General features: G+C 40.9%; 1 protein-coding gene across 1 annotated transcript in view; it reads left to right on the top strand.

Annotated features, from left to right (window-relative positions):
* Positions 1 to 21,091, top strand: part of LOC124607377 — an 863,509-nt gene that overhangs the window by 728,572 nt on the left and 113,846 nt on the right. The window contains exon 4 of the mRNA XM_047139692.1: positions 4,326 to 4,467. Coding sequence (XP_046995648.1) covers positions 4,326 to 4,467 — 142 coding nt within the window. The remainder of the gene's footprint in view (positions 1 to 4,325; positions 4,468 to 21,091) is intronic.

Raw genomic sequence — 21,091 nt, 5'->3', positions numbered from 1 at the left:
AAATCAGATTTTGTAGCCTCTGGAAGCCGTTAGATAGACAAAATGCAATTGGAACTATGCACCGTTATAGCTGTTCAGAGAGTCTTTTTTGTCGCTAACTCATAACACGACATAAGGTAGAGGAAGGTCTGTTCCTAATTAGAGTTGTGCTCTACCAAAACTAAAATTCGGTAGTTATGGTACACTACACACATGATGAAGTATTACTCGTAGTATTGGTAGCACTGCTAGGGAATGAAGCATAAATGCATGTGTAAGAGATAAACTTATAGCTGACGATTCCTCTTTATTCTTTTATTTGTTTGGTTGTTTGACTTGCACATAATTCTAACAGCCCACCATTGAGTGTTAGTCCATTGTGTGTTTTATGTAACTACAGGATATAAACTGCATTTTATAACTACTAAAAATTAGTTAATCATGGAACTTCTGTGCTTTTATGTAAACAAAGCAATTACTATTGATATATATAGGCAAGAGTTTTCTGTTATTACTGATAAAGATACAAGTTCGACGAAGTACTGAAACGATGAAGCGATGTTTTATATAGTTTATTCCACCTTTTTGTTGAGGGAATTACCTTTTCTAGCCCTATATGACAAATTTGTATTGATTTATTTATTTTACTACAACATCCCTCTGTTGTACGTTGCTAATCAACAGTTTTTGAATAAAACCGAATTAAACATTGGTAACTCGATTTGCCATAAATACTGTTTATTTTCAAGTAATAGACAATAAGATAACTAAGCAACACAAAAATGTTCCCTAAGATACGCAACCCCTGTAAATTCAACGATAATAACTGAATTGCCTTTACAATCTTCTGTATAGTGTCCTCTTTTTCAATTGGAATAATTTCTTTTGGGTAACTACAAAGCTCCTGCAAGTATTGTTTCCATATTCTCATCTTATTTTCTGTTTCCATGACCGAGTAATCCTTCTCGCATCCAATCAACATGCTTCTTGGTCACGGTCACCAAAACGACTTTTATTGGAGTGTTTGCAGTATTTACGATACTTTGTTTCCATTTCTAGCTAATAACCAACCGATGTTGTTCCTGTTACTGTTAAACTTTTTTCACGTTTTCGTCAGTGCTTTCTTAATTTCAGTATTCACTATGTATGGCTGCCCCTGTTTGCCTTTTCCAATCCTAGTCCCTTTTCTGCTTATTTCATTCCTAGTACCTTTCTGTTGCATTTGCTACCCTCTTTAAAGGCTGTCCCTTCGGTTTTCCGCACCAGTAACTCCTTGAAGCAATTTGTCACATTCTATGGTATCAACGTATAATTAAATGAAACGTGTACCTATGTTCTGTAATTCTCGGAGAAGGCATCTATTCCGAAGAATTTTGTACCAGCAGACTGCGAACAAACGTTCAGTTGAAAGTTATTATGCCAACAAAACACGTTGTGCTAATAACGATCGAAATTAGAAAAATGTATATTTGTGTCAATTTCTTTTCCGTAGATAACGAGAATTTTAGTAATTATGAGTTGAAATTCAACGAAACTGAAGTTAATGAATGAAACAATGCGGTCGCCAGTTCGTGTTTGAGCAGCAGTTATAAAAGTAGTTATGTTAAATACAAATGTGAATCTACGTAAAAAGTACCGAAATTTTTGTGAACATTGACGCTCAGTTTAAGCAAGGGAGCTCGGTTAAAAATTCAAAAGCCTTGTAAACTGTCTGAAAGTTGATTTGCATTACACTGAACACTTTTCAATAACTCAAACTCGATTCATTTATTAATTGTGACACATAACGCAGTAATGATTGAGATGAGTTACTTCGCTATAACGCTTGCTATCTATAGTATTCACTAATATTTCTTTTCAATAAACAAAATTCACTATCAGAAATATTACCTATAACTGAACACTGAATTGGTCACAATCACCAGCAATGGAAACACGCAAAAAACACGCAACATACAGATAAGCGCTTAAAGTTACACAACACTATTGAAATAAATTATGTTTTATTATTTTGCCAACAAACCGGGTTAAATCATTCATGAATACGTGTTTTTTGTCAAAAAGTTAACGAAAGCAATGAAATTTGCAAAAGTTAATCAACAGTGGCAGATAAATTGTCATGTCTCACTTTTCACTGAACTAACAATTTTCAAGATTTACTGTCTAGTTCTTTCATAAATTTAAACTGCAAGTCTTTTCTTTTAAGTTACGCCCCGTTAATTTATGGTGGGAATAGGATCTTCCTATTAGTAATAATTATTTGGGGTAATTACTAACACTAACAAAAACTGAAGTTAACGAAATATCTGTCACGTTCAGTTGCTGATTCTAATACAATGGCAAGTCTTTTACACCTCTAAATTTCTGAAATGGCACAGTCTTACTTGGACGTGGAATTGCTGCAGGTACGGCGTGATGATTTGATGACGACGGTTGTTAGACAACAGGCTCTTCCTTTCACTTACGAGCAGAATTAAGTGCATTTAGCCAAACTCTACTCTTCCTCCATTAATATTTTTGAAACTCTTCTCAAGTAATTGCTGTACCGTGACTCATACCACTGCTTGTTGCATTCATAATGCCTTGCCCAACATTTTATGCCCACGAAATTCACATGCTTTCGTCCTTGTACACATTCAGTCTCTCTCACTGTCTACTTTGCCGAGTTTATCTTTGGTTAGAGACTGTTATTACCATGGAGGTAAAAAAAGAAGGTCGGTGGCATTACAGAATTACGCTGTACGTTGTTTTGAAGTTAGAGTGGGCGCCATTTTAAGTAGCCCAAAACATAGCAGACTGCTGTTTACAAATGCTTCTTGTTCATTATTTCTGTCGTGCGCACGCAATAACTGTTTTAAATACTAACATAGTGCCAGGAAGGCAATTTCGTAAGTTTTTATGTTCTTGAATGCGTATTTACTCTAGATATAGGACACAGGCAGAGTGACGTCACTGGGAAGTGTCACCCAGGTAACTATAGGGTATGGGCGCGGTTAACCAAAGTTTTTGACTAGTTAAGATGGCGGACATCTGCTTCCAGTTTGTGACGTAATGCCACCTCCCCTCTTTCTTTTACATCCATGGTTATTGCACACAGCAAAAACTCTGACTTTGCCATCGTTTTTACTACATTCTTTTACAAAAGTATTTTTAAATGATTTACAATAAATTTGCGTTACAATATTCTACATAACTGTTACTGACAATAGAATGGCAAAATATATACATCTATAATATGACATTACTATCAAAATTGTGAAAATAAAAGACATGATAGATATGAGGTATTGCGTTGTAGTGTTACAACATGTTCTTAGAAGTCTGAATTTTTGGTTGCTTCGACTCCTCCACGATTCAACGTTTAAGCTGCCTTCTCTTTAATTTCCTAAATTTCAGTTAGCATTTCATTAGTACTGGGTTATCATCATCATCAATATGAGCACACCTAAATCTTTATTTCACGAAAATATAGTCAGCCTGATTTTTTTTAATCCTCTACTATCACCTTCTCAAGTGATTATCGAAAAGTGTTTTCGCATGACTAACCCCTGCTTAGCACAGAATTCTGTTAAATTTTCTCGCCCCTCATTTCCCTTGCTAAGTTTAAAATGTCCCATTGTTTTCCATTCCGTACATACCCACCAACAAATGCTTACCGAGCTCCCATTATAATTAAATTCCCAGCCCCCTTGGCATATTTTACGAGTTAATTAATATTAACACACGCTTCTCCAATTTCGCTGCCATCCGCACCTGCGGTTGATACGTATTTGGCTGTGGTTAAAATTTCTGTACGAAATTCATTCTGTTTCACCATGATGTCCACTATGTTTGCTACCGGTAACCCATTACTCTACTGCCTGTTTCCTTAGTCATTATCATTCCCGCTTCTGCTCTACTGCTATCTGATATAATAGCGATGACCTTGTTATGTCCACTCTATAGTTCCCACTCATACGGTTATCTCACATTTTTGATTCCTAAAATATCTATCTGCATCCGTTCCATCTCTACCTTTGACTTACCTAATGTTCCCCACCCTTTTAGCCTTCCTATAAGTGTTGTGCTTACCCTAATCACGGTTCTGATTTTGTCTGACTGATCCTCCAGGACAGTCCCTACCCGAAATTACAAGTGGGGTACACACTTCACTTCCGGAATGTTTTACTCTGGCGGAAAACATTATGAAATTATTAACAGAGAACTGCACGTACGCGTGGAGATATAATATGGTAGTTTTCAGTTATTGCTACACCCAGCTTTACGATAAATTTTGCACGAGACTGGTGATGTACCTTTGCAGTTTTAATTCACAATTAAGAACGGCTCTCTCTCTTGTACCGCAGGTTCGATGCCCGGAGCCAGCATGGTGCCCGAGAACATCACGGTGATGTTCCTCAGCCCTACCACCATCAAAGTGTCGTGGGCCACATCGAGTGACGTCATGGCCGACAAGTTCGACGTCATGTACAAGCCGACTGACGCCAGGTGAGTGTAGGTCCAGCTGCCCGCTTCTCTGCATTTTAATATTTTCGTAGAGTATTAAGCGACCATTATGTTTCGAACGTGCAGCAGCAGTCGCCGATAAAATTTCTACATTATCATACAGAGTACAGCAGCAAGTGTCGATTCTGGGACTCAGTAGTGTGGGAAGCACTGGAAATTCGTTTGACGAGCGGTTTAATTAAAAGAGATAGCGGATTTATTCTGGATAACGCACGTAATTCGGTACTTTCTTTGATCAATTTGCAAAGATGTCACTACAGAGTAGCTTAGGGTGTCCATTCGTCCCGTTTTTCCCGGGACAGTCCCGTTTTTTACCAAAATGTCCCGCTGTCCCGAAAGTTTTTTTGGGGACGCTCAAATGTCCCCTTTTTTATGATTCCGCTTGGCTAGAGTATTTTACGCTACTGGTTGTTTGACTTGCTATTAACTGCGCAATTATTTACGCTAGGAAGCGTGTGATGACTTTCAGCATACTCCAAACACATACCGAACTAGAATGAAATTTTCACTCTACAGTGGAGTGTGCGCTGATATGAAACTTCCTGGCAAATTAAAACTGTGTGCCGGACTGAGACTCGAACACAGGACCGAGTTCGAGTCTCGGTCCGGCATACAGTTTTAATCTGCCAGGAAGTTTCATATCAGCGCACACTCCGCTGTAGAGTGAAAATTTCATTCTAGAAACAACCCCAAGGCTGTGGCTAAGCCATGTCTCCTCAATATCCTTTCTTCCAGGACTGCTAGTTCTGCAGGGTTCGCAGGAGAGCTTCTGTGAAGTTTGGAAGGTACGAGGCGAGGTACTGGCAGAATTAAAGCTGTGAGGACGGGGCGTGAGTCGTGCTTGGGTAGCTCAGTCGATAGAGCACTTGCCCGCGAAAGGCAAAAGGTCCGGAGTTCGAGTCTCGGTCCGGCACACAGTTTTAATCTGCCAGGAAATTTTATGTACCGAACTGTCAAAAATCGCAAGTAATTTTAAACGCACTATAGGTTACGAATAACAACGAAGATTCTTCTCTTCTAAATCGATCCACTGAATCCGTGCTTTCGGTCCAGAGATACTCTACACCACTGATACTTGCTCTCTGGCTTTCGTCACCACACTGTTAATGTTTTGCACTGTGCAATCACTGTTTAATTATGCCAAAACGAAAGTGTAATTTTAACAGCAATATAAAAAGCGACTTTCCTCCACTGGTAGTCGAGAAGCTGTAGAATGTACGTTGTGCAGATCAAAATTTGCTATTGGTCGTGGTGGAAGGTCTGACATTGTGAATCACATTAAGACGAAGAAACATCGCATGAGTGATCAAACGAAAAGAGTAAATAAATGCGTGAGTGACTACTATGTAAACTATTTCTCACACCTTTTAAAGCATTTGACTGGCTTAATACTGAAAAGGAGCAGCTACAGTGGAAAGATATTCAGGACTGTTGTGTTTTTGTTAAAAGTATTGTACCAAATTTTCCTATTGATGAAGACGAACTGTTCGATGAATTTTCATGTGCACAGAACTTCATAAAAAGTGAAGAAAGAGACAAAGAAAGTGTTAGTGCAAAGTGGTGTAAAATATTTGCTCATTTCAAAAGTAAAAACATTAGCATGAAAAAGATTCATTTGTGGAGTTTTGTCTGGCAATTCCTGGGTCAAATGCTGCTGTGGAACGTGTGTTTTCGTTAGTGAACTCTTTGTGGTCAGATGAAAAAAAAAACAGAATGACAGTTGAAACAGTGAGGGGCTTGCTCATTGTCAAAACACACTTTAATGGTGTATCGTGTACTGACTTTTATGATACAATTTCAAACGAAAATTTACTTCTTGATGAAGTACATAAAAGTGAGAAGTACGCTGATAGTGTGGCAGAATAATTGTAAAAAGTGATTTGGGATCATCTGAGTGCACGTTGTAAAGGTAAACTTGTATGTGTACTAAATTTAGTCAATACAATATTTATGTCCCGTTTTTTTTCTTCATTGTCCTAGGTTTTTCTCTAATTTATTTTAAATGTCTCCTTTATCAATTAGAATGAAATGGACGCCCTAGAGTAGCTCCTAGTGATGCATCGATATCCCACCATGAATCGAGTGTCTAGCCACTGATTCAGTTCCTACAAAACTCTTTGCCACGGAACAACATCTCTGGCCAAGTGACAAAGCTGTCGTGTTTAAAATAACAGATGCGAGTGCTGTAGCTTCATTCTGTCAGTACACTTGGAAGAAGGCGGGAAGGTATAAGGCCGAAATATCAGTTGGAGAAATGTGGGGTCTCAGCTCCCAAATATCAGATCAGTATTCGCACAGTCCAAGCCGACACTCGGTGCGGTGGCAGATGGGAGCTACCGTAAATGCTTTTCCATTTTTACAGTCTCTCCCATCAACCACCGCGCCGAGTGTCGGCTTGGACGGTCGAACAGCACCTGCTCCTGACTTGTGCTTGCCGCCAACTGTCAGCGCTTTAGTAGCATTTCGTACGAAACGGCACGATGGTCAGTTACGTGTTCCACACGGAACGACAACAAAACATTTCCCTATTTATTGATAAAGGAAATGAATTTCCTGAATAGGTCTGTGATAAAACTGCATATTGTGTGAATAAAGCCGTCTAGATCACTTAATATATTTCTTTATTAATAATTTTTTTTGCTGCTCCCACTATCAGCTCTAAAGATCAAAGGAATGAAAGGATAAGAGGTATTTGCCACACAATTAATTTTGTAACCTCTTAGTTTTTCGTATTTCGCAGCCTGCTATGAAGATGGCAGTAGCCGAAACGATTTTATAAATAAAGAAATATATAGAGCGTGACCTGGACGGCTTTCTTCCCGAAAAATTTCCGTTACGGAAGTACTGGGAGAGCAATAACTAATGTTCCTATGTAACGCTTAGGAAGAGAGAGCCGGCCGCAGTGGCCGAGCGGTTCTAGGCGCTTCAGTCTGGAAACGCGCGACTGCACACGGTCGCAGGTTCGAATCCTGCCTCGGGCATGGATGTGTGTGATGTCCTTAGGTTAGTTAGGTTTAAGTAGTTCTAAGTTCTAGGGGACTGATGACCTCAGATGTTAAGTCCCATAGTGCTCAGAGCCATTTTTTAGGAAGAGAGAGAAAGGAAGACAAAGAGAGAGAGAGAGCGATTTTATCAATATGGATCTGTACTGAAAGTTAGTATCTACATCTGTAGTTTGTTGACAATATCCTGAACGAGGGATCCTCATTTCTGGATCGTCTGAAACTTTGCCACCACCTCGAAAGCGAGCTGACTTCGGGTTACGAGTATTCTGTGGCTGCCTCTGTCAACATTGGCGATCTAATAGTACAGTACTTATGCGTACCGCAGCGAGGCCCTTGTAGAACTACTTGACCTGACTGCTTGAACGGACAATGGACATGACGTCATAGCCAGAGGCCGGCCAGAGATCGTTTACGTAGTTCGAAGTGTTTGTTATCTGTTGTTTGTCGATTATTGTATGTAATGGATCCTTATTCAGTTTATTGTGCAATCTATAGTACATCACGAGTAACAATTAACTGGTGTTTAACATGAAGAAGCTAAGAGTATTTCCTGCAGCAAATTAATTACTCTTCTCACTTAGCATCTGTGAAGCTATTGCCGTAAACCATGTGTACATTTTGGTTGCACATATCTGAAGAACACGTTAATTTTTTTTGCAAAATTCTTCAAATGACAACTAATTGCTGTGTGCCTTACTACACTCCCAATTATAGATCGAAGAAATAGTGTTATCTCGTTCGTTTCCTGTAAGGAGGATTTTCTGTGAGCTAAATGGAATTTTCTTCACGTAACAGGCTAGTTTCTGAAGCAGAAGTTCGCCTAAAGCATTTAACGGAAAACGATATTGTTCGAGAACACAGCATGATGAGCGACGACGGCAGTCAACTTACGTCACCTCGAAAACCGCCGGTGTTAGCACCATTTCAGCCATCCTACCTGTGAGTCCGCAGCTCGTGGTCTAGTGGCTAGCGCTGCTGCCTCTGGATCACAGGGTCCCGGATCTGATTCCCGGCCATTTGGGGATTTTCTCTGGCCGGGGACTGTGTGTTTGTGTTGTCCTCATCATTTCGTCATCATCATCCGTAACAGTCGCTAGATTGGATTGATAAAAAATTGGACTGTGTAAAAATTGGGACTCTGTATGGGCGCCGATGACCGCGCAGTTGAGAGCCCCACAATCCAAACATCATCATCATCATCATCATCCTATTTGAGTGTCAAGCTGCCAAGAAAAGGAAATGCTCTGATGTGTGTAGCAGGAATTAGAGCAATGTGATGAATTACAGTTCAGTCAGTGGTGCGACGAAATAAAAACATTCACAGGTTTCAGGAATATTCGTTATGGCTTTACTTTTTTGTTGCTGTGCAGTAAGCTGACAAAATGTTTGGAAGCATATGGATTTGACTGTCAATTCTCTTGTTACAGCAGTGACTATAGTTTTATTTTTGATTTGTCTAGCTTGTGTGGCATGGACCAGACTAGTCTTCATACAAATTTGACACATCAGAACTACTCCATTGTAAGACAGCTTAGTGATGGCTCTTAAAATGTCACAGTTACGTGAGTAAAATGCTCCCCTCTTACCTTAAGCAGACTGGGGAAGAGACCAGGAATGAATAACTGAATTAGTTCATATGGAACGTAAACTAACTCACAGTGAAAAACAGTCTTCGAATTACTATCCGTTAACACAAGCATACATGTTAAATAATCACAAATTCGGGAAAGATGTATATCCAGCTAAACCAGGCAGACCTCACGTACTGAGAGACAGTGACTGTCGAACATTGTGGAACGTGGCAGTAAAAAATGGATGTTCGGATATTGCAGTTGCACTTGACGGAAGTTGGCAGAAAAGAGGACATACTTCTCTGAATGGAGTAGTGACTGCCACGAGTGTAGACACCAGTAAAGTGTTAGATGTGGAGATAATGTCAGATAATGTCTAAATATTGCAAATATTGTAAAGTCAATTAACATAAAGAAGACAACTGAGTGGCTAATTTTAGAGGAACAAGTCGTGGTATGGAAGTTCATGGAGTACAAAAAATATTTCATCGCTCTGTAGAAACAAGAGGCGTATGGTACACCAAATAGTTGGGCGATGGTGGCAGTAAAGCATACAACAATGTGGTGAACTCTAAGCCATATGGAGATGCCGTTATAAGCAAAACAGAATGCTCAAAAACGTTTGAGAACAAGGCTGACAAAACCAACTGTTGATATGAGAGGAAAAATATTAGAAGATGGAAAATTGTTGACCGGACAGGGTCGGATAATTAAAACTGAAATAGAAAACTTGCAGGTATATTATGGGCAGGCAATTAGGAGAAATAAAGAAAATCTGGAGGCAATGAAGAGAGATGTTTGAGCCATATGCTTCCTTAAGTCCTCTCTCGATGATAAGCCATGTCATGGATTGTGTCGATCAGGAGAAAATTCGTGGTGCAAAGACAATAGGGCTCAGGCGACTGGAGAATCTTTTCTCACCAGCATTCTCTTCCTGCTTCTGTTATTACAGCAATTAAACCTATTTTCAGAGACTTGGCTCATCCTGACCTTCTAAGGAAACGTCTGCATGGGCATACACAGAACCCAAATGAATGTTTCAACAGCATAATTTGAAACCGCTTCCTAAAACTGTATTTGTAGGCATGCATACAATGAAACTAGGAGTTTATGATCCTGTTATTACATTCAATTGTGGTAATATTGGAAAGTGTTGGGTACTGAAAAAGCTGGGAATTAATCCTGGTGAAAATGTGATCACTGGGCTGCAACATTGCGATAAAATGAGGATAGCCGAAGCAGACAGATCTGCATCTAATATGACCAAGAAAGCAAGACAAACATCCAGGAAGGTGAAAAAGAAGCTGGAAGACCTGCTAGAGGCCAAAGAAGGCCACCATATGGAACAGGACAGTTTTAATTAACTGCAAATAACAAATGTCAAAAGATTTTCTTTACAGTCAATTTCCCGCAAACTAAAATTTTCAATACATATACCCCAATATATAATAAAATATCATAGATAAATGAATGAAATTTTCAGAGACTCTGCATAACATAAAAAGCCACCTCTGGTACTACATTCATTAATATTCCCCAGTTAGGAAGTACACAACAAATATTGTCTGCAGAAAGAACTTAATATTTTTGTTGATAAATTAAAAATAGTATTTCTTAAAAATTATAAAATGGATTAAGTAGATTTTAGTACAGTTGACTCTATTACCATCATGTAACAAGCAGTAAAAATATTAAGGTCCTGAATCAAACAGTTTTTTCAGAAATGGATCAAATACTTGCCTAAATTAACATGGATTAGATAGGCAGGGTGTGGTACCCTTAAATGCGGAGGGATTGAACATATTTTACAACGTTGTATACTGTTTACATATAGCAGAGGAAGAGTTAAAGTCTGTGAAAAGTCTGAGGACAATAACATTCTCGTAATCGACAGTCCTGTCCAAAGTCCCAGAACCTCGAATTACTGGAATCAGTTACAAAGTCGACTCCGCTGCAGACCCCAGCGTCCAACATCACTACCTTCTGTGGTTTCTTGTCTCTGGGAAGAGTAGGCTGCCATTCTTCTACAGACATTTAGACTCGTCATTGAAAGTGTCTCCAGTAGAGTTCAAACCGTCATAAAGACGAAGGTTGGGCGCATCCTATATTGAAGTCCACCAACAGGTGTCCGGAAGCATTCGTTCAATAGTGTACCTTTTTGTTGACATCAATATCTTACCCCTTACACCAAATACAGCGCGAGCGCTTTAATGTAACGGCGTGCCGCGAGCATAAACAAACGAGAAGTTAGACAGCTCAATGGGAGAGAAGGTTGGTTGGTTGATTTGAGATAGTGGGCCAAATAGTAAGGTCATCAGTCCCATCGGATTACGGAGGGATGGGGAAGGAAGTCGGCTGTGCCCTTTCAAAGGAACTATCCCGGCGTTTGCCTGATTAGGGAAATCACAGAAAACCTCAATCAAGATGGCCTGACGCGGGTTTGAACCGTTGTCCTCCCAAATGGGAGTCCAGTGTGCTAACCACAGCGCCACCTCGCTCGGTAAGGGAGGGGAGGGCTGCGGGTTGTTTCCCTGGGCTGGCAACCAATATGAGTGACTTCTGTGACCTCTGGTGTCGGTGGGAGGCTACTCCAACCCGGTGATGGACTAGGATTGGTCTCTTCAGTCAATTCAAAATTATATACGACAACAAAGAGCAAAGCCAACACAACGCAAAGTGGAGTATACAAATCACACGGTAACGGCTGCAGTGCAATTGCTTGCCAAGGTTGGCAGTGTCGTCAATGAGATCTGGCCGCTACCGGTATTTTCCACCATCACAGTTGAAAACATTGGTCCCTCCCCCCCACCCCCCACCTCCACCGCGTAAAACTACCACGTTAAAGAGCCTCCACAATAAAATAAGTTTATAGCAGCTGCTCAAAGTGACGGACTGCCAGTCTAACTGCATCCATTACAACGCCGCCTAACATTTTACCGCACTTTCGCAAGCAGTCCTTATCATTGTAAAACATGTTACATAGCACTGATATATTTTGTTAGCTGGTTTCCAGCTTAATAGGCCATAACCAGACTTGAACTGACTAAAATCGCCAAAGAGGGTGCAATATTCGTGAACAACATCGAAAAAGACGTTAAACAGCAAGGAGGACAGGGTTATAGTCATTGACTGAGGCAATAAATTTTACAGCGTACAGCTCTGCTTTGTAATTATGTTTGGACGAGGAAACAATACTGATAGAAAAACACCGCGACACCAACACGGACTTATGCAACATAAAGGATGGTTATTAGGCGTTTGTCTACATCTGAAAGATATCTACCCAAATTTCGCGCCAGTCGCATAAGAATGGCGCCAGTAGCGCCACTATGAGGGTGCAAATCAGGTTTGCTTTAAACACACACACTGTAAATGTCGTGAACCTTAGTTACATTTGAGATTGGACGTGGTGAGTTGATGTCAGCAAGAATCCCTTTAAGGCGACAAAGAGGCCATTATCAACACCTGACTGGTCTGTAACGAGGTCATATAATTGGGTTATGAGAACCTGGAAGTTCTTCTGTGATATTTCAGAAAGATTTGGCTGGAATAATAGCCACTGTACATGACCGCTGGCACAGGTGGTCACGAGAGTGGACGGACGCAAGAAGAGCGGGCTCCGAACGCCCACGTGGCCCTACCGAGAGGAAAGACCATCGTGTTCGGCCAATGACTGGAGCATCGTACTGCATCTGCAGCAGCAATATGAGTAGCAGTTGAGACCACAGCGTCACAACGAACTGTTACAAAGCGGTTACTTCAGTTGGCAAGAAGGCAGCTAGGAGGAGGAGGTATTTAGTTGTACTTTGCATGTATGCAATGGATTTGACCAGTTGTCAGAGATGAGTGGAGGGGAGCCTCTTGTAGCCGTAAGTATAGGAAACATGCAGCAGTCCTCAGCAGTTAGAAGGCCTAAGTCAGTTGCGAAGACTAACAGAGAGAAGAAGGTTCTGCTACTAGGTAGTTCAGACGCTAGAGGTGTGGACCAGCAGTTGCAGAAAGTGTTGGGGAGTGAATAGGTCACTAGCATTGTGAAGCCTAGTGCAGGGTTGGCTCACGTGACTGACAGCGTAGGGCACTTCTGTAAGAATTTTGCGAAGGAGGATCAGGTAGTGATAGTGGATGGAACAGGAAACAAGAATGTGATGTAGGTGGTGACCTGGTAAAAATAGCTACTTCAACTGGTAGCACTAATGTGCATTTCGTGCAACTGTTTCAGCCTCATCATCGGCCTCATCTTCAAAGCGGTTGTTAGGCGTGTTAACTTGAGGTTGGAGAAGGCACTGATGGCAGAGGGCATGGGTCACATTGCAGTGGTGCCAGTTGAGTCTGTCAGTAGATCGGGTTTCACTAGACATGGCCTGCACCTCAGTAGGTACGGGAAGAGGAGGCTGACAAAGCTTATAGAGGACAGTGTAGTGTGTGGTGGTGGGAACACACATAGAAAAATTCCTGTAGTAGTTGGTGTTAGAGCTGCACTTTTTTTATATTTAAGTCAGCTGAGAGGTATACCTGCTTAAAGGAAGTCCCTCTAATTAAGGAATCACCTTCAGAGGACGTCATGTTTCCAAGTAGAGAAAGATCTAAGATATTTCACCAAAATATAAGACGTATTAGAGATAAAGTTAGTGAACTGCTTATAGATGTTGGCTCTGAAATTATTGGTATATCGGTGCACCACTTAAATAATTTGGCAATGCAGAGGCTTCCTTTACCAGAATACAGATTAGCTGGCTGTTTTTCAAGGAGTTTCTTGCGGAGGGTGAGAATGCCCATGTACGTAAGAAAATAGTATTCCGTTTGAGTACATAGGCGTATCACGACGCTGCACTGAACACACATTAAAATGTTGTGTAGGTGCAGCTGAATTTAGTGAAACAAAACTTCTAATTTTTGTTGTTTATAGGTCCCCTAACTCTGACTTCAGAGCATTTCTGCTCAAGCCAGAGAGGGTTCTTGATTCACTTTATAGGAAATACCAGAAATTAGTTATATGTGGTGACTTCAATAGTAATTTTGTATATGACTGTGCAAGAAAAACGATGCTGGTAGATCTCCTACATTCATATGATCTGATGCAGACTGTGTTTTTTTCCAACTAGGGTGCAGGGGAACAGTAACACAGCAATAGACAATATTTTTATTCATTCTTCATTTCTAGATGGGCATTCTGTTAGACAAGGGTAAAAGGCTTTCCAGACTATGATGCACAAATTTTAACACTAAAAGGTTTTTGTACTCAAACAACTGTCACATATAATTACAAATTATGTAGCAAAGTTAATCCAACGGCAATAGAAAGCTGCAGGATGTTTATATTCCCGATAACATAGAAGACAAATATAATGCTTTCCTTAGCATATTTCTCATTCTGTTTGAGAGATGCTTTCCATTAGAATGTTCTAAACAGGGTACTAGCAGTAAAAGGCAGCCTGGGTGGCTGATTAGTGGGATAAGCATATCACGTAGAACAAAGCGGGAATTATATCAAAATGTTAGAAGTAGTCACAAACAAGCTACAGTAGCCCATTACAAACAGTATTGTAAGGTGCTTAAAAATGTTTTTAGGAAGGCAAAGTGTATGTGGTACGCAAATATAATAACTAATTAACAGGATAAAATTAAAACCATATGGTCAGTTGTGAAGGAAGTGTCTAGTCACAGGCACAAGGTCGACGACATAAAGTTAGTTCGTAGTAAAAATGTTTCTGTTACTGATAAATCATATGTATGTAGAGTATTTAACAACCATTTTATGAGCATTGATGGTTATTTAAATAAAAATTTAGTTTCTACAGGGAATCATATAGCTCTCTTGGCAAACGCCTTCCCGAGATTGATGTCTGAAATATTCCTCTGTGATACAGACAAGGAGGAGATTGAGTCAATAATTAAATCACTGAAGACTAAGGACTCTCATGGATATGATGGAGTGCCTAAGAGAAGTTTGCATATCAATCTCCTTCACTAAGAACGTGTCAGCACAGAGCTGCACTCACACAAGAAGTCTCTCCCAAGGTACGTAGGAAAACGTCTCTTCATCTACATTTCTCATATTCGAACGATGCCCATGTCTTAATGCACGAGCCTCCGCCGAGCTGTCATTGGCCGAGACTTTGCTCGCCAAAGAAAGTGTCCCAGACCTCCCTTCACAACTGGCCAAAGACAACCCTCACTGCAAAAATCGCTCACTGTACACAGAATACGTTAGCAATGTGCTCACAAGTTAGAAAGCCAGGTAAATGATAAAGGCTGAAAGTAGTCATTTGAGACGAGCAACTTCAAAACTTCAACAGGACATCTGACCCACAAACACTATAAAAGAAAATATACAGGGGTTGTGCAGAAAAATGTAAACGCCGCTAGAAATGCATGCTTGGTCAGAAATGCAGATGCAAGCCAAGCCTGCAGGTTGCGCTGTTGTTTTTAACCACGAACGGCACCTCTGCAATGTCTTTGTGGTCTGAATATGATCTGTGTAGGTGTATTGTTGGTGCTCACACGGTGGGCGCTTCCGTAACCATGGTAGCCGAACTGTTCCGTATGTTAAGTGCTCGTGACAGACGTTCGTTGAAGATAATTGTGACGAAAAATAAGAGTCCAACAGCTGAAGAAGTCGCTGCAGAACTGAATGTCGCACTAGCTATTTCTGTTAGCTCCAGAACAACGCTTAGGGAACACCACAAGCTGGGAACTGCAGGGCGGGCTGGGAATCCGGAACCACTCATCAGTGACGCAAATGCGCATAACAGGAGAACGTGGCGGCGAAGCCATAAACCCGGTCTCTGGAGCAATAGAAGAAAGTCGTTTGGTCGGGTGAGTCTCGTTTACACTCTTTCCAATTTCGGGCCGAATTTACGTCCCAAGAGTGAAACATGGCGGTGATTCAGTGATGCTTTGGAGAGCTATATCATTGGTACTTTATGGACTCCAAAATAACGATTTTAATAGTGAAAAGGCTATATCTGATTTATTCGAGATAATTATCGTAATTAGTTAGTGGCTATCGACAGTTCCCTAGCCTGGTACTCTTGTCAAGTCTAACTCAATAGAGTTAATTAAATACGGACTAAGATCATTAAATTGCAGTTCATTGAAGTTCGTTATATAGATCTGTTCGAGTTGCTATAGTGAATTGAGAAAACAGTAATTAAAGAAATAGATCTTCTTTGATAGCACTTTGTGTTTGTTGGACATGGTGGTCGGTATCTCGTAGAGCTGAAAATATTAACAAGACGGTCGCCGTAGAATCCTTCATGTTCCACGCCGCTACAGTGCCCAAGGATCAGTTCTCTCACCAGTACTGTTCAATCTATATCTATCTGATCTACCTGACACTTCGTCCAGAAAATTCTGCTATGCCGATGACCTGGCTCTACCTGTACAACACCAGGAAATGAAGACAACAGAAGAGATTCTAACCAACGACCTGTCTAAACTAGATAATTACTTCAAAGTCTGGAGACTCCAACCTAGTGTGAGTAAAACAGAAGTGTGTTGGTTCCATTTAAATAATCGGTTAGCGAGCGTAAAACTGGAAGTATGTTTCAGAGGCAAAATTCTTCGTCATTATTGGAACCCAAAATATCATCCTAGGCCGTACACTGTGCTTCAAACAACACCTTCTTTACTTAGATCAAAAGTTGAGGACTCGAAACAACACCCTCCATAAGCTATGCGGAACTACCTGGGGATCTTCAGCAACCACCCTGCGATCTTCAGCTCTGGGCTTGGTGTATTCAAGTGCTGAGTATTGTGCACCTGTTTGGATGAACAGTCATCATACAATTGTTGACACCCAGCTGAATACGACAATGAGCATAATATCTGGCGCAATCAGATCTACTCCAGTTTATTGCCTTCCACTGTTAATCGGTATAATGCCTCCTGATCTAAGCAGATGTACTGTCCTTATGAGGGAATTCCACAAGATCTCCAGGAATTCTAACCTCCCCGTGCATAGCGACCTGCCACTTTTAAATTGTAAGAGACTTAAATCACGCCATCCAACTCTGTGCGATGCTGCTGACATGGTTGCTAAGGATTTACGGTCGCTGGGCTAGTAGTGACGGATGTGCGCCTGCACAACATCTTCTCAGGTGCTAAACTTCCAAGTGGACTCGACCTACCACGCAAGACCTGGACTGCTCTCAACAGAATCCGTACCGGCCGTGGCCGATGCAGGGATGCTCTCTTTAAGTGGGAAAAGCTGTCTAATCCGGCCTGTGACTTCGGGGCTCCATACCAGATTGTTCACCACATCGTCAGTGAATGCAGCATTCGAGCCTATCACCGTGCTGAAGAGGACTTCCTGCTAGCAACTCCGGATGCAGTGCGCTGGATTGAAGGACTGGATATTCAGACGTAAAGACAAACTTAAGATTCTTGTATGTAAATATGAACATACGTACATGTAATTTAATTTTATGATATGTCTGTATTAGCCATAATATAAATAAAATAACGGTTGCTATTTATTGTGACGCTGGAAGTTGAAAAAGAATTCATGGGAGCACTTAAGACACATTGGAGACTACCATGCAATGTAGCTCTCTCCACGAAGTATTGATCATTGGTATCCAAAAGGCGAAAATTTGTAAATGATGCAACGACTTAAACAGAGCAAATTCTTTCATATATAGAGCCAGGCCACAAGCAGGCTCGAACCCACTATCATTCCTCAAGGATCCCAAGTGTTATAATCCTGTCTGTCTGTAGCAGTAATTATCTCAGTAGGTTTTGTCTAAGAAAAGTTGTTAAATATCTTGGATTTATTCACAGAAAATAGCTTGCTGGCTAACTGAACACTTTTACGCCTATAGAATGCCGTAGCCTGATCCACAACAAAAGTAAAATCATAAGTAATCCTCTCGTTGCATATAATGATTCACAGATAACTTAGCATTCGCGAGGAATGCAGAACTCATAAGAATTTATACTCGTACTATTATTATTATTATTATTATTATTATTATTATTATAGGAGCTTGCGACAACACGTGTTCACTTATGAGAAATTAATACACGCACATGCCGCCATTATATTTGATCCGTTATAGCTCCATGATTACTCTACAAGTTCGCGTTACTGGCAAGAATTATGTGACCATTTGGGATGGTCAGTTCCATCTCATGATACAGTGTTTGTTCCCCAGTGGTGACGCTCTGTTCCAAGACGACAGGGCCCCTGTTCACAAGATCCGCATCGGACAGGACGGATATCGCGAGCACTAGGATGAATTTGGCCACCACAGTCACCAGATATTAATATTGTGGAGCCTTTGTGGTCTACTTTGGTGAGAAGGGTGTGTGATCGCTATCCACCTTCATCACCGTTCCCTGTGCTGTAAGCCGGTCGGAGTGGTCGAGTGGTTCCAGGCGCTTCAGTCTGGAACTGCGCTGCAGCTACGGTCGCAGGTTCGAATCCTGCCTCGGGAATGGATGTGTGTGATTTCCTTAGGTTAGTTAGGTTTAAGTAGTTCTAAGTCTAGGGCACTGATGACCTCAGATGGTAAGTCCCGTTGTGCTTAGAGCCATTTGAACCATTTGAGGTTTGGACCTCTAACGTAGTGTGTCCCAACAGATGCATGCTGACAATCCCGTTCTTTCGCCGTGTCCAAATATTTGCGCAAATACATTGTCATGCAGCTTAAATTTTTGCGACTGCTCTGTATATGGTAGGTTGCCGTATTCCACCGGTATGAAATAGACAGTGTAGCTCTTTGGAGTCGACCATGTAGTTTCTCAGCTGGACATTTATCTGCTATCTGCTATCTTCATAGCTCGGTAGTGAGCATGTGAGGCTGCTGTGCGGAGGAGCCAATTCTCAGCACTACCAGGGATTTTTCCTTGAGGAGATGTTTGGTGCGGGGTGCACTCAGCCTCGTGAAGCCAATTAAGGAGCGGCGGCTTCCAGACCAAGAAACCGCAACCAATGACACAATTGGCAGAGGATGACACGGCGGTCAGTCGGTCCAGATTGACCCACCACTCACAACGCCGATCTTTGCATTGCTTGCTTAAATTTGTATTCATGAGGTGTGTTGCGATGTGTGGAGAACATAGTTAAGGCATCAGCTTGATTATATTTATGAATTAACTCGGTCATTTGCGCGTTGAAGGTTCTCGCGAACGTTTCCGCCTAACCATTTGATATGAGATAAAATGGTCTTGATCTACCATGTGTGACGCCGTTTGCTGTACAATGTTTCTCAGATTCTTCTGTAAATTAAAGTTGTAGGCAGCCCTTCTGTTGCAAATATTCTCGATATTACTAAACGGATCCATGACAATGAGCATTTCGGCACCTAAAATGGTCCCGCAAATTCGAACTGTATGCTGGTCCAAGACTGAAAGGGTTGTGGCCAAAGAAAATGTTTTCTAGGCTGTGCTGCTCGGTAGCGTTGAAATATTGTACAATTTTCTAGGGTTAGCTCAATATCTTTGTCGATCCCTCTCCAAAAAACCTGTTCACAGGATATCCTTATAGTGCAAACAATGCTCCAACGACCCTGGTGCAGCAAACTAAGTACCATCTTCTGAATGTTACAGTTCTTGTTATTTCCGTGTTGCTACGAAAATTGGAGAGAAATTCCGCCTTATGCAAGACAATTTTGTAGTTTCGTTTTCACCCATACATGTTTCAGCACTTTCTGTTCTATCTTCAGTGGGTTTATTAACTTACTTTCCTTTTCACATGGGTGTTTATGCTAGTAGCTTTAAGTGTACTACGCAATCTAACACCTTGTCATAGTTTTTGATTTTGTGGTGGTTTTAGTTTGTTTGTATTGAGATATCACTCTTATTTGTTTCGCTTTTGTCGTTACATGTGTATTTTCTGCTATTCGTTCGCCAAACACAGAGGCGGCGAAAATTCTGTGATTTGCAGACAAATCCTAGAAAGTGCACGTGTAACGACAAAAGCGAAAGAAATAAGCGTTTTACCTCGACACAAACAAATTAAAAACACCACAACATCAAAAAATATGACAAGGTGTTAGAGTGCGTACTAGACCTAGAGCTGCTTGCATGAACATCCAATAGCTTCATGTGAGAAGGAAAATAGAGCAATAAAACCACTGACTATAGTACAAAAAGTGCTGCAACATGTCTGGGCGAAAACAGAACTACAAAGGTGTCTTGCATAAGGCGAAATTCCTCTCTAAACTAAGTGCCTTGGTTGTAGGGGCCCTAGGTATGATGACTCCAGTTTTGTCATTTTCAGGATCTACAAGGAGAACTCTATAAGATGTAGTTACTTCATTTCTTCTGTTCCATTACGTATTGCGAAGCAGCTTTTAATCGACAAACCAATGTGTTGCGTCGAAAAGAATCCCTGACAAGTTTGTTTATGAAAGTAGGAATGTTACTTCTCTCATAGAATACCGAGAGCAAATATTTGTGATCATTTAACAGACTAGATCTTTACACATAGTCGTGAAACTTCTTGAGAGGGAACCTAATATCTAAGCCTCCTTCCTATCTGGCTATAATTGTTTTCGAAGCATATGCTATGGGTCGCCCCAACTCACTGGCCTTGTGCGAAATAATTGCCCCTGCCCGTAGTCCTAAGAATCAGCAGCCACTGTAATTAACTTCTTCACATCATAGTTAATTAAGCTACTGGGTTTAACCAGTGCATGTTTAAGCTTATTGAATGCTTGTTGACGTTCGTTATTCCAATCCAACCGCTCATTTTTTTGTAAGAGTGTTCTTTAAGGTTCTGAAATGGACGCTGCGCTCAAAATAAATTTCCTATAACAGCTAAGCCGAACCAGAATCGACATGTTAGTTGCTTCACGTTAGTCAGTCTTAATTGTCTTCATATGTTTATGTGCTGTTATACCATCAGCGCCGAATATGTGTCCCAGGTACCGTGTTTGTTTAACGAAGCGAATCCTTAGTGCACTTTAAATTAGCTCATCCCAGAGCTTGAAATAATGCGTCTGAATTTCTGGAAAATCACAGTGAATTTTTCCCATGACTATGATTATCACCGAAATAATTTGGAGTGCCTGGAATTCTGTTAGT

Source organism: Schistocerca americana, chromosome 3, assembly GCF_021461395.2.
Source record: "Schistocerca americana isolate TAMUIC-IGC-003095 chromosome 3, iqSchAmer2.1, whole genome shotgun sequence".
Lineage (NCBI taxonomy): Eukaryota > Metazoa > Arthropoda > Insecta > Orthoptera > Acrididae > Schistocerca > Schistocerca americana.
The sequence above is the reverse complement of the archived record's forward strand: the minus strand, read 5'-3'. Positions and strand labels throughout refer to the sequence as shown.